An 18,463-nucleotide genomic window follows, 5' to 3' on the forward strand; every position below is an offset into this window, starting at 1 on the left:
GCTTAAAATTTCTTATTTATCAAAATAAAAGGTTAAAAATCACAGAGGAAAAAGTAAAATGCTCACGGACCTTATTTAATCAAATCTATTAGACTCCAAACTAAACATACCAGAAAATCAGAGAGAAAAAAAATCAATGAAGTAGAAAACCCAAGATAGTGAGAAAATATCTACTTACTCTATCTCCTTTTTCTCCTTTTGTAAAAGGCTCTCCCTAAGGAGAAGGGGTAGAAGATAGAATTAAACACTCTTAGAAGTAAACTCTCCAAACCCGGGTGTGGATAAACCCTACAGGCCAAACTCAGATCCCCATTGCAAACAGACCTCTAAAAATACCCAGAGTTCCACACAGTCTGCCTTTGCAGCTTAAAGGAAATATATGATAATTAATTTAAAAACTCCTTTATATTCCCAAATGAACAAAGAGTTAATCATTCTAATATCATTTATAAAATCCCAAGTGGCTGGCAAATCGGAATGCTGCCCAAGGCCAAAGCTTCCTACTGCCTAGTTCACATAGAAAACAATCACACGCACACATCCAGTTGGATGTGAAATGGGAGTGACAGCAAGAAATTGATAAAAATGTTGAATGGAAAGACATTCATTTGAATCTTCCAGTTGGTTGTGTGCTTAAATACATAAAATCATTATTTAAAAAACAGTTTTCTAGTTTTCATTTCTACTTTAATGAAAATGACTTGAAGAGGTTAACCATATCTGTAAGTTCTGTGTCCATGGATTCAAGCAATTGTGGATAAAAAATATTTGAAAAAGAAAAACAATAAAAAATAAAACAGCAATAAAAAGTATACAAACTTTAAAAATAATATAGTATAACAACTATTTACATAGCACTTACATTGTATTATGTATTATAAGTAATCTGGACGTGATTTGAAGTATACAGGAAAATACATAGGTGATATGCAAATAATAGGCCATTTTATATTAGGGACTTGAGCATCCTCAGATGTTGGTATCCTCTGAGCGCCCTGGAACCAATCTCACACAGATACCAAGGAACAACTATATATCCATATCTACCCAACATGATGAAATATCTTAATAGTGGTTAATTTCTATATATTAGATCAAGGCCTTATTTATATTCTTATTTCCCTGCTTGTTTTTGCTTACATGACACTGCTCATGTCATTTCTTATTTACAGCCACTGTCAAGTTTAGTGGCCACATTGACTAAAGTAACTGGTTATAAAATAAAAAGAAAAAAGAAAAACCAGGGAGCCTAGTTGTCTAGATACTTGATATTTAGTCCTAGATCCAATGGCTACTATTTGAGGCAAGTCACTTAATCTTTTAGAGGCCCCCTTTCCTAATCTATAAAATCATGGGGTTCAACTAGGTGATCTCAAATATATTTTAGCTCTGATGTGTTACACATCAAACCATATTCTGAATGTCCTATGGTGGGGGAAAATTTGCCATTTTAGTTACCATTTGGGATCAGTGGTTCAGAATTTACCTTTGAATGAATACTACTCTTCTGTTTGGGCCTTCTGATTACTATGAAAAGTAAAGTCTATATCCTGTTCTGGAATAGAAAGGTTGAGACCATAAAGAGCTAAACTGCTCTCCATAATAATGTAAAATTTGTGTTGTTTTAATGTAGGGGTAGGGGAAGGTGGCAAAGACGTATGGGGTGGTGGGATAATTGGGGGATGAATAGGGACCTGGTATGGAGAAGAGTTAGGAGGAAAAGAAGCTCTAGTTAAGGAAAACAGGGCTAAAGGCAGTCCCCGTGAGGTACATGGACTGCCCTTGAACGTTAGTGGTAGGAGAGAAAGCCAGAGGAAATCCCTGCAGGAGGAAAAGGCCTATCACTCCTAGGAACTATGAACTCCTCCAACCCTTGCTGTTTGAAGTGTGGTCCATGGAACAATAGCACCAGCATTACTGAGCGCTTATGAGAAACCCAGACTCTCTGGTCCTGCTCCAAACCTACTGACCTAGAATCAGTGGGATTCAAGTGCACGTTCACATTTGAGAAGCAGTGTTCTAACTCACTGGAAGTTTCTCCTTTCTGCTCTAAAAATCCTTGATTTTCCAGTAAAATTTTTGTAAAACTTATAGCAAGGTCCTCCATGTGTCATGTGGAAATTAAGAGAGGGTGGGTGTCAATGTTCAGGTTTGGAGGGAAGACAGTGGAGACCTAGAGAAGCAGTTAAGAGATGGTAAGAGGAACTTCCAAGTGTGGAGCACCTAGAGAGTTGGCAGGTACCAGGGGCATGCACCAGCCTGGACTTCTGAGACATGAGATTTTCCAGACATTATTGGAAATACTCAGTTGGAGAACCCCATTAAAGACTGCCAAATCCTGTAGTTGTGTAAGAAGGCTTGAACTGAATACTAAGGGCAAGTACGACTCCCGAAAGTAGAAGAACTGGGGTACATAGGCTAAGGGAGGAGACCACCCCTCATATTGTCTTATGCCCAATTTCTGCCTCCAAAGAAAGAAGAAGTAAAAACTAAAAGGCAGAAATGAAATCCACAGGCAGACAGCCCGGCGCCACACCCTGGGCCTGGTAGTTAAAGATCGACCCCTGACCTAATCGGTTATGTTATCTATAGATTACAGATATTGTATAGGAATGCACTGTGAATATCTCTATCCTGCTTTTTTCCGATCTAATTACCAGTGCATGCAGCCCCCAGTCACGTACCCTCTGCTTGCTCAATCAATCACGACCCTCTCACATGCACCCCCTTAGAGTTGTGAGCCCTTAAAAGGGACAGGAATTGCTCACTCGGGGAGCTCGGCTCTTGAGACAGAAGTCTTGCTGATGCCCCTGGCTGAATAAACCCTTTCCTTCTTTAACTAAGTGTCTGAGGAGTTTTGTCTGCTGCTTGTCCTGCTACAAGGCCACAGACTGATTCTAAAGCTGCAAAAATTACTGTCATTGTTAATTTTTTAAAGTTGAAGCACAGGGAAAATTTGACTTTGTAACACTGAATGCTTTAAATAATGTTCCTGTTTGTCATGCAGGCAATTTAGTGACCTCTTCATGTTTTGTCCCCTGATAAACCAATATCCTTTATTCACTCTTATAAAGAAAGAGGTAGAGTGGTTTAATAAGATGTATTACTTTTTTTTAAACAAAGATGAAACATTTGATAAGCCTGATTCTTGAAAACTGCTTTTTTAAAAGGAGCATTAAAACAAGTCATTTTTTGTACCTACAATTTCTCTTATCACTTTAGGTGGTCCTATTTGAATATAAATGATACTGTAGGGTTTTTCTCTTTTTCCCACAAAAAGAACTACATTTTGAAAGAAACCGGCCACACTAATACTCAAAAGTGGTTGGGAAGCCACTTTGATCTTACAAAAATCAAGAAAGAAAAATAACTTCAGAAGGTACACTGAGAACAGTTATTTAAGCAGAAAGATGTGTTTCCAATTTCTTTCGGATCAATTTGTACTAGCCTTTTGATACACTGATTTTATTATTTTAGCTACAGTGTGTAGTTATACCAGATGAGCATTGTGATTTTAAACTTTAGGTTCTAGAATCAGCTCCCCTAGGTGTGATTCACAGCTCCAATGCTTAGTACTGAGTGACTTTGGGCAAAGTTACTTAATGTCTTTATGCCTTACTTTCATCATTTGAAGTACGCAGGTGATAACAGACGACCTTATGGAACCTTTTTGTGGATTAAGTGAGTAAATACACGTGAAAGACTTAGTGCATAGCATAGCATAGCTAATACTCGCTTGAAAATCTGATCGGTTGTTTCCCATGACAGGATCAACCAAGGTACGTGGAATTGGGGCTGATTTGGAAAAATATTTTTAATCCAGTTTTTTAGATATTCTTCCTCTGTTCTCAAAGCTAAAATACTTACAGGTTCTCCTTTTTGTCCTTTAGGGCCAACAGACCCTGGAAATCCTGGTAGTCCATTTTCACCCTTTCAAGACAAAGCAGAAGAGAGATTTTGCAGATGGTTAGAGAAGCACTATTGTGACTCAGAACAGAATGATTGCTTGCTCTGCTAACTATATAGCATCCAACAGACAATGCAAAGTTCTGAATCTACTTAGACTATTTGTATGATAATGTGTTTGTCAGTACTTCACAATGGCTTTATGTCTTTTAGAAATCCATACATTTCATTATGATAATTAAATGTAATTTGAAACAAAGTTAATTATTTTTCCAGGAAAGAATATCTAGAGGAGACTAATTATAATTTTGTTCTGGTGTGCCAAAACCAATTTTTTGTGTGTGATCTCAAAGACATCAGACTGTTTAACTGGCACAATAATCTAGACTCATTTTATTTCAGGCACTTTTTCGTTTAGGTGAACAGAGTCAGTAGTCATATGAAGCAAAATGAGTCTCTCAGCTCTTTCCAGGGTTTATAATGCTACTTAGATGATTGGCTGTGGGCAAATAAGGCATTCTTGTAGATGTGGTGACGGCAGTAGCTTAGAAATGTCTAGGAGGTTCTGGTCAAAAACGCTGAAGAGAGATTTGTATGTGACATATACAGAGTGTTTTTGGAAAATGTAATTTGAGAAGAAATATTTAAAGAAAGGAGTTATATCACTAATGAGGCTTCAGAGGAGTCTCGGCATTGTGCATCCTTTTAGTGTTTACCAAGATCTCTGAATACCTACACAATTTTTAAATTAAACATAGTCCCTAGAAGATATGTAAGGCTACTTTTTTTCCCCCAACCTCAAGAGCAGTTTTGCAAAATGATGTTCACCATTACATTTCTGAGCCTATACCATTTTTGCCTACCTGGCCTATTTTTTTACTTCAAAAGAATAAATACAGAAAGCATAAAGTAGAATACACTAAGCCTTCATGTACCAGGTACCCGAAATGAAAGAAATTAAAAAATTTACAAAGAAGAAATCCCCTATATTTCCTATTTCCACCCAGAGGGAGCCACTCTCAAGAATTTAGTATTTATATTTTCAGTTTATATTATTGTACTTTTACTGCATATGTGGAATCATAAACATTATTTTGGATATTTGAAACAAATTCCATAAATAGCTTTATCTCATATAGAACATACTACGACTTGTTTTTTCCACTCAACATTGTTTTTAATATCCATCTCTATTGATACATATGATCTCATTCATTCACTGTAACAGCTGAGTAGCATTCCAACATGTTAATAAACCAGGGTTTATCTCAGCCCCACCGATGGGCGCTTGAGTTGTAATCAGCTTGTCTCTATTATAAATAAGGCTGCAGTGAACATCTCTAATCCTGACCCCTGTGTGGATGTGCCTAACTGTTCATTTTGAAGCCTCAGTCTACCCAAAAGTGCTTCAAGTACAAATTTACTACAGCCCTAAAATCTTTGGCTTATTTTTATATGTATATCCTAATCCATATCTTGTGATTTTCTATAATGGATAGACAAGATCATGTTTGTATTAATTAGTCTTCTAGATTTATGGGATATGTTTTGTTAAATTAATCTTAATTTTATTAAAATTTTAAAACCTCATGCAATACTGTAACTGTAGAACCAGCCCAAACAGGGCCTACTCTGCTGATAACAAAATGCCGAGTTACCGTTAAGGTATAACGGAGCCCAAAACTCCAAGTCATGCAGCCTAGGCACGCATAACAGAAAAAGCTTGGACTTGTAACAACAGCTGGAACCAACAATTCCTCCCCTTGGGTGGAATCAAGAAGACCAGGACATGACCAGAACCTGAACTCTTTCAGAAGCAAGGGGGTCCACTGGCCTGGAATATCCAGGGCAAAAATCTGCCTCAACATACCTTACCATAAATGGTCAAATTTGAAGCTGTCCAATCAGACCCTGCCAAACTAACATCCCTAGATCCTGTCTCTTGCCCTCTGATCCCTTAAAATTTGCCCCAATCCCCAAATCCAGGAGGCAACTTTGAGCCTGACTCCTGTCTCTTTGCTGGCTGGTTTTGCAATAAAATCTTTGTTTTCTGAAAAGCTGGTGCCATAGTTATTGGCTTCAGTGCACACTGGGCAGTGAGCCCATCTGCTTGATAACAATATTGTAAAATACATATTTGGTCTTCGTCCCAGTTTCCTGGCATACAACTCATAAAATCCTTGGAATCCCAAAGCAATAAGTGTCTTTTCGTATGATAATGAGTTGACTGGTAGCTGGCAGCCCCTAGGGTAGCTTCGGGATTGGGCTGGTCACCAGAAGGACCAAGGCTTGATTAGAGTCTTTTCAGCCTCACCTCCAACCTCTGAGGAGGGGCGAGAGACTGAAGGTTAACTTGGTCACCAATGACAAATGATTTAATCAATCACACCTACATAATGAAGCTTCCATAAAAACCACAAGGACTGGGTTCAGAGAGCTTCTGTAGAGCTGAAGTTGTAGAGGTTCCCGGAGGGTGGCATGACCAGGGAGGGCATGAAAGCTTGGAAGCTTGGCACCCCTTCCCACATACCTTGCCTTATGCAGTTCTTCATCTGTAACCTTCGTGACATCCTTTATAATAAATTGGTAAGCATAAGTAAATATCTCCCTGAGTTCTGTGAGCCGTTCCAGCAGATTAGTCAAAGCCAAGGATGGGGTCATGAGGACCCCGATTTATAGCCATTTGGTCAAAAGCACAGAAAAAACAACATGGGACTTTCAATTGGCATACGAAGTAGAAGGCAGTCTTGTGGGATCGAGCCCTCAATCTGTGGGATCTGTTGCTACCACCAGGTAAATTGCATCAGAATTGAATGGAATTAGAAGACAACCAGCTGGTGTGTATTGCAGAACTGATTGCTTGCTTGCTGTGTGTGAAAAATTCACATATTTGGTCATAGAGGTATTTTGTGCTGTGAGAGTTGATACTAGGAAAGAAGTGTTTGTTTTTATGACTCACCTCAGTACTAATTTTTTATACCATTAAGCTTTCAGTTAGTAATAGTAAGGCCCTGTTGGAGAGCCAAGGAACCAAATGGATAAGAAGCCAATTTGCAGACCTGTCAGTACAAATATTCTAGAGCAGTGTTTCCCAAAGTTCAGTCATCCACATCCCAACTGCATAATATTCGCTATGTCCACATACCACCTATATATACATAGCTTATTTTTTTCTCTAAATTCACTCACATTCTTAATTTAAATATTCAATAAGCCTTTTGAAGCAGTATCCATAAAATTTAAAGTTTAGTGTGCTGGATACAGGCTTTTTCCTAATTCAGAGGAAGCTACATAAGTATTGTTTTTTTCTATGATAGTATCTAAACATCCTGTGTATCATCACTCTTTTTCTTACCACATTATAAGATAAGCCATTTTTTTCTTAGACATAGTAAATCATATTCAAGGTAAGGAGAGGGAGAAGTTGGTGGATACATTTAGGGACCAATTGTTGTTGGTTTTATATAGAAAATAGACAATTAGCCTTGTATAGGCATTAGGGTGTAGAGTGAAGTTCATTTTACCCATCTGGTAGGTGCTACAATCTCCATTGCATAGGTGTGAAGGAAAAATACGCCTACTAGTTACACTTGCCTAATAAAATAAAAGTAGAAAGCTAAGAAGGGGTCTAGAAATTGCTTGTAAAAATCAAATCTGCCAATATCAAAAGGGAAGGGGAGGAGAATGTACATGGTGAAATAAGAGTAATTATATTCATAGCTGCTATACAGGTGAACCAATGTACATAGGTCTCCTGGGAAATATAGAGGAAGGACAAAAAAGGGGTTGTGGCTCGTCTTTCCACATAGTCATCGGATGACATTGGGCTGGAAGGAAATCTTAGAGACCTCTTTCCTCATAAAATTCTGCAAAAAAAGCATTTTCCACCTGAACCTTAGACACATATGGGTTTGTATTTTTTATTTAAATTGAACGTTCAATGATTTATCACTGTAGAGATGAGTTGAAACACAAGTGATGAATTTACTTTGCATCAGGAAAGACTCTCCTTCAGTTTGACACTTTTGATGCTATTCGAAAAGCTTGGGGCTGTAGCGACTCCACCTTTTCCCCGACAGTCTTCCCCCACAAGACACCTGCTATTTTCTCAGGAATGCTTAGATATCCTGATATTTTGTTCTACTGTCTCTATAAAGCAGTAGTTCTCCTCAAGTAACTTGCAAATACATTATCCCTTCTCCACATCCTGTCAGTCCCAGTCAAGCCACAGAGCAGGGATCATCCATCATTTCCACACTGGTAGACTGGTCATGTGGACAGTCTCCATGGTCATTTACTGCAAATCGTGGTTTTCCCTGTATCGTAGCGTTCTTGATACAGGTTGTGGCTGCTAAACCAGGGATGATTGGTGTGTATATTCCAGTGCTGTTTGTGCTTGTTCTGGTGCTTCATTGTAGCGTCGGGTTCCAAAGGGTTGACTCTTTTAGGAATTCTATTTTGCTGGTCAGTGCATTGAGAAATAGCATATTATAAAGGAATGATGAATCACTTATGTGTTTAATTATTCTTCTGGTTAAATATTTTATTCTACAGCACAAATTGAGTCCCTTCTTTGTCAAAATTATGGTGGGAGATACAAAGATGAGCAAGACCAGGTGCTAAGAATGAGAATAACAATTAATCCTCAAGAAAGTGCTAAATGAGACCTCATGAGAGGAAGGAAAGATTGAGGTGGGTGAATAGAAAAGAACAAATCTTTAGTGAGGGCTTTATATATGTTTTAGTTATTGTGCTTTTGAGTAACTTCCTGTTATTTAATTTTAATCCTTCTATCAAATCTTTGTGTAGATACAGTTATGCCCATGGTGTGAATGAGGAAATGGATACTTAGAGAAATGAAGTGACCTTCCCAAGGTGACCCAGCTGTTAATGCCACAATCAACTTTTTGTCTCAAAGCTCATGCTCTTCCTATTACTCAGTGGTTCTTAGCCCTGGTTGTATATTAGAGTCATCTGAAACACTTTTAAATAGAGCTACAACCCCTACTCCAAATCGGAGTCTCTGTGGATGGAGCCCGAGTGTGGGTATTTTGTCAAAGCTTTCCATGTGATTCCAATGTGCAGCCAGGATTCAGAAGCACCGGGGTTCACCACAGGTGCAAGCAGAGATCTGTTAGAACAGCTTGATGGAGCTTTAAATTATCACTGTGGTGACTTACATCACATTAAATTACATTACAATTTTTAAAACTAATGTATTGATTCAGAAGAGATAGTAAGTAGACTTGCATAGGTAGAGTTGATTTCACCCTTCCAGCAACTGCTATGCTTATGTTTGTGTTTGGTTGGTTGTTTTGAGACAAGGTCTTGTTCTGTTGCTCAGGCTGGAGTGCAGTGGTGCGATATGGCTCACTGCAGCCTCTATCTCCTGGCTCCAAGTGATCCTCTTGCCTCAGCCTCCCTGGGAAGCTAGGACCACAGGTATTTGCCAGCATGCCCAGCTAATATTTTTAACTTTTGTAGGGATGGGGTATCACTATATTGCCCAGGCTGGTCTAAATTTTGGGCTCAAACATTCTTCCCACCTTCGCCTCCCAAAGTGCTGGGATTACAGGTGCGAGCTACCACCTGTAATTTTTGTTTATTTTATGCATTATTTATTGGCAATTTCCTGTTAATCACGCTTTTTAAAAGTTTTTTTTAATGTGTCTCTTTATATCACATACAGCATCAAGTTCCCTGTAGACTCGTCTATGTTATTTATTTGAGTGAGAGGAGGGAACAGTTATGCCACTGGCTTTTCCTAATTCTACTTAAGATTCTGAAGCAATTAGAAAAGATTTTGAGCAACAGAAAAGGTCCTTAGAGTTTGAAATACACCTGTTTTACAGAATCAAATTTCTCATCAGTGAGGTCTTAAGAATGTCTAAGTAACATATGTTTCCTAATGAACACGGCAAAACAGAAGCCAGCTGTTTTGTTTCAAGAAATGAATCATCATTTAACTACTTTAAAAGTCACAACTCTCTTCTTTGCTCAGCTGTCCTATGTGACAAGCTTTGTGGCTTTCTTTCCTTTTTTTTTTTCCCCTTAGCCTGCATATGTCCAGAAGTCATTGCTTAAAATGTAATGCGTTTGTTATGGTGGCGTATGGTTTCTGTTAGCTATTAGGTTACAGGAAATAATGCTAATGTACTAACAATAAAATCTAACTCACACAAATGACTTATCATTGCTGTGTAATCAGTTTTTGGATGTCTTTTTTCAGAATGTCAAGGTTTTATTTATGATTTATTTATTTAGCAGAAAACTTCATTTTGAATCATCAATCTGTAAGAAGCTCCTAGTTTCTGGCAAGAGTCTTTTAGTAGTAACTTCTGGTGATGAGTGTACGACTTTTTGAATGGATTGGTTGCATTGATTTATAAGACACAGAAGTCATATTTTCTTGGATTCATGTCAAAATCCCCTGCCCTCAATCTAGAGAATTTTTACAGGTGAATGAATGAAGATAGCTAGCACTCACAGGTCACATTCCCTCAGAGTATTTTCAAATCTACTCATCTCTGCCTGTAGATTTAATGTGCATTTTTTTTTCTGACAATGGCACATTTGCATGGAATCCAAGGTCATTACAATTTCAGAATCAAACAGGAGTGAAACATCTTATTGAATGGGGAAGTGAATCTGTCATCTTTACAGTTAAGATAATGAAACCTGCGAATGACAAGGAGAATGCAATGGAAACTTATCAGTGTCTTAATTTTAAAACTATTTTGAAATAATTACTTGGCTAAACCACTACTGGACAGTATAAAACCCCACCAAAATGGCTGCCAGGGCAGCTTACGTTTTGGTACTTAGGAAGACACAAAACAGTGAGCCTGGGCCTGAGGCATTTTGCCAAAGGGGTCTTCAGATTGTTTTTGCCACCTACACGGATTCACATTTAATTACAAAACAAGTCTTGTGTCCTGATTTCATGTATCTTATTACAGTAATTTCCCCTTGATATGTTCTCTTTCTTGCAGCCAACTGCTACTCAGCAGTCCTTGCTGGACCCTGAAGCAGATTCCAATCCTACTGCCTGGTCAGGAGGCAGGCAGAGGCCCCTGCCCACTGCAGGCTGGACACCCTCCCAGAGATGCAACCCAACTGCTGCCGGGGGGCTGCCCCCACATGGGAATGTGTAAATCCGTAGAAAATACTGGACCCTTCTATTCACTTTGAAAATCTGATTACCGCCGGGTGCAGTGGCTCAAGCCTGTAATCCCATAACTTTGGGAGGCTGAGGCGGGTGGATCACCTGAGGTCAGGAGTTCAAGACCAGCCTGGCCAACATGGTGAAACTCTGTCTCTACTAAAAATACAAAAATTAGCCGGGAGTGGTGGCACATGCCTGTAATGCCAGCCACTTGGGAGGCTGAGGAAGGAGAATCACTTGAACCTAGGAGGTGGAGGTTATAGTGAGCTGAGATTGAGCTACTGCACTCCAGCCTTGGCAACAAAGCAAGACTCCATCTGAAAAAAAAAAAAAAAAAAAATTCTGATTACCTTGTCTCCTTTCAGGCCTCCAGCTTCATGTTCATCATTTCCCTAGGGAGGAAAAACAATTTAAAATTCAAAGAAAAATCCACTAATTTTTAATGCATTCAATGGGTAACAGTATAAGTAGTCAGATAATAGTACTGTAACAGCTTTTTACGGATACTAGGTCATTTGTGCAGACATCTTTGTCTCTCTCACCCGTTGTTAAATATTCCTGTTAAATATTTTTCTAAATAATTCCAGCTTTGGAAACCCTATGCATCTTCTTTGTGACTTCTTAAGGAGATTGCCTCCGGAGAAACATCACACCTCTGGGGATAAATACTCACTACTCCAAAACCACATCTGGCCACTTCAGCTGGCCTCTCCATGTATCTGAGCATCTCTGATCTGCTGTCCCTACTCTCAAGTATGCTTTATTGTTCTCAGACCACTACATTACACTCTACAGTCCCGGGCAGGTGACTTGCCTGTAACTACACTGAAAAAAATACAAGTTCTCAGACATCACTTTTTTTTTCTTTTTCCTTTTTGTGGAGAATGGTGTCTCGCTATACTGCCCAGGTAGGTCTTGAACTCCTGGGCTCAAGCTATCCTCCTGGCCTCTGCCTCCCTAAGAGCTGGGATTGCAGGCATGAGCCACTGCGCCAGGCCTCAGATACCACTTCTAATTCCTGTCAATGAATGTACCAACCCATGTACATGCACACCCGGGTAGTTAATGAGCTGTCTCATCTCTTATCAGTGGCTGTTTCCTCTATAAATTCTCTGATTCCCATGCCCTCTGCCTTCTTAGGAGATTTTCCTTATTAATGTTACCTATTGCTATCAGGTGAAATTGGCCAATTTGGTAAAGTTAAATAAAATGTAGCTAAAATTGGCCAATTTCTTTAACACTTCTCTTTCTCTCTCTGACTACCTACCTACTCTACCTTCTTTAAACTTAACACACAAAAAGCATACAGTTCCCCAGCACACATTTCCCTTAAGTTACTCTCTTTCCTCCCATTTCTGGACATTTTCTCAAAAGGGTAGTTAGTGCTTTCTGTGTCCACTGACCAAGACAGCCTTTAATGTTTCCTTCAGCGGGAATCAACTTTGGACAGGCTTGTTCCTAATTCCAGACCCCGGCCTCTCTTTTTCTAGACCAATTGCTTTAGAAATCTGTATTTGTACGTTCTTTCACTATCCCTTCGAAATGTAAATCTTCCTAAAGTCTTACAATCTGGGAACGTCTTTCTCAAGGACCTGGGAACCATCCCTTTAAAATGTAATCGTGGAGAAGATAGTGCCACTATCTTCCAGGCTCTGTGAGAGGGTAGGAGCCTAACTTCAGCCTTGTGCCAAGTTGTAAACCTTCTTCCTGTCACAAAGATATGAGAAAGTTACCCTTCCTTTGGGTAGAGCCAATTAGCAAACACAAGGAAGTGTGTTCTCTCTCTTACATCAACACTTAAAAACTCTCCTGAACTTTGTTTCAATGGAATTGAGCTCAGACTAAGTCTGCCCTCTCTCTCCTATTGCAGTAGCCTTGAATAATGTCTTCCTTGCCTGTTTAACTTTGTCAGGTGCAATTTTTTATTTGACACCACTTATTCATCTCCTGTTTACTCCTAAACACATATGTATTTGACACTGGCCCCAGTCAGTCCACTGATGTGGCCCTCTAATGTTATTAATAATATCTTTGCTGCTTACTCTAATGGACTCTTCTTTAATTGACCTTGCTACACTTGTCACTCTCTTGGCTTGTATGATAGCTTACTTTCCTGGTTTCTTCCTGTCTCTGTGACTTCTTCTTCCCTCATCTGTTAAAGGTTGGATTTCCTCAGGACTTTCTTCCTTGTGACTCAACACTTTCTCCCCAGCACTCTTATTTACCTTCATGGCTTAGGTAATATTTACACAGCCAAATTTATAAACCCGTATATACTTCTCTTCTGAGTTTTAGACCCATATATCTAATTTATACACCCTGCATATACTTCCCTTGTGAATTTTAGACTCATATATCTAATTTTCTACTTGATGTATGTACTTGTAAATTCTAGAAGCAATTCACATTTAACAAGTTTAAAACTGAAATAAAAAATGCAACAAATACACATATATATGAGAGAAAAAAATAGAGTTACATCACACTGCTAACATTGTTTAGTACAGAAGTGGGAGAAGAAGAATCAGTTTTTTCTAATGTGTCTCTGCAGTTGTTCTTGTTAAATTGAGCAGGAATTCCATTTTACAATTGAAAACAATTACGGAAAGAAAGAAAACCTGAATTCTTCCTCTCTGTCCGAGTGTCATTCTCAATACCACTTGGTTTGGCTGTGTCCCCACCCAAATCTCATCTAGAACTGTAGCTCCCACAATTCCCATGTGTTGTGGGAGGGACCTAGTGGGAGGTAATTGAATCATGGGGGAGGGTCTTTCCTGTGCTATTCTCATAACAGTGAATAAGTCTCATGAGATCTGATGGTTTTATAAAGGGGAGTTTCCCTGCACAAACTCTCTCTTCTGATGTCTGCCGCCATGTGAGACGTGCCTTTCACCTTCCACCATGATTATGAGGCCTCCCCAGCCACATGGAACTGTGAGTCCATGAAATCTTTTTCTTTTGTAAATTGCCCAGTCTAGGGTATGTCTTTATCAGCAGCATGAAAACGGACTAATATAATCACCCTCATCCTTATTCCTCGAATATGATCAGTCATCCAGTTTGGTTGACTCTGTCTCCCCAAATGTCTTCTCTTCTTTTGAGAGAAAGAGTCAACCTGCCTACACCCAGGCAGCCCACCATCATGTCTTGCCAGGATTATTGCAGTGAGTCTCTAACTGGCCTTTTACAATCCACTCTTGCTTTCCTGACATGCATATTCTCTACATAAGATTAGAGAAATACCTTCAAAAGACATTCTGACATCCATTTCTCAAAACTTTAACATCTCCAGCAAATCTCTGCATAACCTGAACTCATTTCCCTCTCTAGCATCATGTTGGCCACTCTTCTTCCTCAGAAGCTTCAGCTGTCATGGTCTTCTCTCAGCTCCCTAAACTGACCAAGGTCATTCCCATCTCAGCCTCCAGATCACCACTCTGTGTCCTCACCTTTCTATCTGGCCAGAAACTAGTCATTAATCAGGTCTCAACTATTATGAAATGCCATTCATGAAAGCCTCCCCTGGCATTCAATAAATATCTGTTGGGCAAATGAGCCAGTAATTCTAATCATGTGGTTTTTCCATTAAAGTTATTTTTCTGATTAAAAATACATGTGCTGATAGAAAACCTAAAAGGTCAAGAAATATTTAGACAACAAAAATATACAGAGGTACCTATTCAGATCACTATTGCTACAGTTTGGTATTTTAAATATTCCTTCCATGTTATTTTGCTGCTCCAATAAAAAGTCAGTAGTTTATAACTGATATTATTATTGGTCTTGTAATGGATATTCTCTCATTTTCTTCTGTCAACTTTGGTCTGTGATATCTAAATTGAAAATAAAAATTGTAGTCTCAAAATTTTGTTCTAAATTATTACAACCAACAGTATTTGAAAATGAAGCATGGAAACACTAAGGTATATACACACGTTTATAAAGAACCAGCAGTTACAAAATGGCAGGTTGCTTGGATGCAACCTGCATAGAAACATAAATCTTAGAGATGTCTCAAAAACACTAGTCATTTGAGCATGGTGTCAGCACAAAACATCAGCATCTCCCCCTGGCTATGCTTATGATAGGATCCTTTTTGGGAAACTGGAACATGCTTTCATCTGAGATACGATTTGCCTGGAGATGGTCTTTGGCTTGGAAGGCCCCATGCTCTTTGATTGCAGAGCAGGAAAGCACCTAAACGGCCTCTGGGGAGAGCATGTTCTAGTGTAGCCCACCTCACCCCCAATAACCTACAGGGCATCAGAGATGCTGTGGCTGGGATGAAGGAATGCCTCTGTAGCACCAACTCCTAGTGTCCCATCAATAGGCTTTATTGTTCTAAAATCTTGATTTTCTGATGGCTTTCACACCCAGAAAAACAACAGGGCCATTTATTGCTGATCAGAGCACCATGTTTGCTTCACTCAACAGCAAGACCAAGAAATCCATCTAATCAAGGACTCTTGGTGGCCTTTAGTGCTGTTCTCCACTCTTGGGTTAATAATACTCAAGGCAGATTCAAACTCGAGCTTCAGTAGCGTTTATTCATTGACATGTGAGCTGCTTCTCCCTGCTATCTCCAAGCTAGCTGCACCAGACAATTGCCTTGCTTAGTGAAAATCATAAGAGGCATAGTCTTTGTGTTTCTGGAGCTGCGGTTCTGCGTCCGATGCTATTCTAATTGTATTAGGTTATTAGGTTATTTTGTGTCTTGGTGCCATGTTAAGGGTTCTTGTAAGCCTTCCAAATACAGTTTTGAATGTGTTTATTTAAAAATTCTTGTGGTGATGTGGTGAGGGTTGTGGCATGAGGATGCTAATCTGCATGCCCATCTCAAGAATTCTGGGATGTCAGCACTTGCTCTCGGGTCTGTGTGGGAATGGTGAATGCAACTTTGGAACGTATGGTCAGGCAAGTGAAAACACTCAAGCTACTCAAAGTCTTAAAGAGGATTTTCTCTGGAAAGACGAGAATGTACCTGGATATATCATGGATTGAACCACATGAGATGACCATTTTTATAGGCCCCAGAGAGTAAAATATCAGCAATTTTCTACTGTTCAACTAATAAAAGAACCTAAGGATATGAACTCCTTCCTAGGGTATGGAGTCATTACAAATCCCCAGGGTTAGCCTTTGGGGAACTTGCTGTAATATCCTAGGCATGAGAGGACATAAAGTTCAGAAAAACCAGGTTGTTTTTTATAGGTTGAAATTGTGTACCTCCCACTCCGATATATATGTATAAACTATAACACCCAGGACTTCAGAATGTGAACTTATTTGCCAATAGGGTCATTGCAGATGTAATTAATAATTAGTAATAAGTAGTTAAGATGAGGACATGCTGGAGTAGGTTGGGCTCCTAATCCAATAAGACTGTGTCCTTATAAAAAGGGAAACTTTATGGAGACATGCACGCAGGGAGAACACTACGTGAAGATGGCCAAGGAACGACCAGAGGCTAGGAGAGAGACCTGGAAGCCATTCCTCCCTAGTGCCTTCGGAGATAACATGGCCCTGCCAACACCTTCGTCTTGACTTCTGGCCTCCAGAACCGTGAGATGATATATTTCTGTTGTTTAGGTCACTCAGTTTGTGATATTTTGTTGTGGCAGCTGTAGCAAGTTAAAACATAATATGTGGGCTAGGAAAGCTGTGCTCGTTTGAAAATAAGGCCTAAGGCTGGCTCAAAGCCCAACTTCTTAGTTAACTGCAAAAAACCATTTCACCAGCCACAAGTGTGGAGGGTCATGAAAGGAAGGGAAGACTCAGGTGAGTTGGGAGGCTGTCTGTAATCAAACCAACATCTGAAAGTCCATATGTCTGTCCACAATGTTCCTCAAAGCCAGTGGAGCCTGGGGCACAGGGAAGGAAAGTGATGAAGTTAGAACCTAAACTTTATTTCTCAATCTTCTGGGCTCAGAAAGGTTGCCTGCAGTGTCTCCAAGGGAGTCTTCACTTTATATGCCATCATTGGGTTTAACTCACTGCTTGGAAAGGCCTTGAATATTGGATTTTGGATAAAGGCTTTCTGTCCTTTCTAGTCTGTGGATATTAAAGTGAAGTTATGATTTAATATGTGAAAAGAAAAATAGATTATTTTGCTAGCAAATTGGTTTTATTTTTGGATCAACAATTTGGAGAAATGAATACAAGAATTGGTTGCTGGGAGGCACAGCATCAATCTCCAACAGCTGAGACCGAGTGTGGTGATGTAAGATAACACAACTCAGCATTTTCAATATGGATCTTTAAAAACAACATCAAATGTAAAATCCGCCAGTACTTGGCCTCCGCAGATAAAATGTGTTTTTTTCCTCCATCTAAAGTGTAGTAAGGAACTGTGGGTCTGTGGCTTCGGTAGTTGACAGAGCCTATCAAACTTTTATTAAAACCCCCAGAGCTGGAAACAATGAAGTGCAGTTTACTGGATCATGAGCAGATTTTCCTTGAGGGGAAGAATATGCTCAGCACTGTTGCTTCTTTGCAAACAATTTTACAGAATGGGAGCAGCTGTTTTGCATATTATTTTTGTGGTAGAGAGAGAAATCTAGTTTTTATTCTTTGCATCCATAAGTGGGCATGCAAAAATCCACATAAACACACTCATATCATCTTCCTGACCTCACTCCTTAGGCTGTCTCTCTATTCCTCATTTGCTCTTTCTTTCTTCCTCATTTGCTTTTTTTTCCTTCATCCCTTTTTTGATTTGTGCTGTGAGGAGAGAGGGTTTCTTATACCTGAGCTTCTCCCTCCAGATGACATGAGGAAAATAGTAGAGGAAAAGATCAGTTCCTATATGGGAGCCAGAGGGGAAGTGAGCATCCTGGGACCAGAAAATGAACCATGGGCTCTTTGAGTTCGGAATGAGGAGGGGCAGTTTATGAGTAGTCTGGTACTCATTCTCCCATGGGTAGTTGCTTGAGCAGAATTTGGGCTGTGTGACTGTTGAAGCCACTGTGAGTTGAAGAGCTGAGATCCAGGGCTCCAGTGCAGACATCACATAAATCAATGCCAATTTAAAAGGGAAGATTATTTTAACCTTGGAGTGTCACTTGCTCTGTCTCAATACATGGTCCATTATTTAATCCTTAGGAAGATTTCACTTAGGCCCCGCTTCTCTCTGTGCTTATTTGCTACAGTCAGACCATCAGACACGCTACAAATTGCAAAATGAAACAACCTCAGTGTCCAAAAACAGACAGGGGTAGGTGGTGGAGACAATGCCAATGGAAGACATGCATCGTGCTAATCACAGCACATCTGGCTTTTCCTTTGTGAAGCTGAGGGCGAGGAGGAGGTGGTTACAATACAGAAGCATGGGGCAGTGTGGGCGCTGGGAAGGTGGGTCCCGCTACCTCCATCCTTCCCAGTGGGGCCTTGGTG

The 18,463-nt window shown here is 39.7% G+C and overlaps 1 protein-coding gene across 2 annotated transcripts in view; it reads right to left on the bottom strand.

Annotated features, from left to right (window-relative positions):
* The window catches only part of COL19A1 (collagen type XIX alpha 1 chain), a 331,016-nt gene that overhangs the window by 73,293 nt on the left and 239,260 nt on the right, over nt 1–18,463 (bottom strand). For both annotated transcript variants that reach the window (XM_015136650.3, XM_015136652.3), the window contains exons 18-20: nt 11,422–11,463; nt 3,868–3,930; nt 179–214 (exon numbers count right to left, since the gene is read on the bottom strand). In XM_015136650.3, coding sequence (XP_014992136.3) covers nt 179–214; nt 3,868–3,930; nt 11,422–11,463 — 141 coding nt within the window. The remainder of the gene's footprint in view (nt 1–178; nt 215–3,867; nt 3,931–11,421; nt 11,464–18,463) is intronic.

Source organism: Macaca mulatta, chromosome 4 (genome assembly GCF_049350105.2).
Source record: "Macaca mulatta isolate MMU2019108-1 chromosome 4, T2T-MMU8v2.0, whole genome shotgun sequence".
NCBI classification, from domain to species: Eukaryota; Metazoa; Chordata; class Mammalia; order Primates; family Cercopithecidae; genus Macaca; species Macaca mulatta.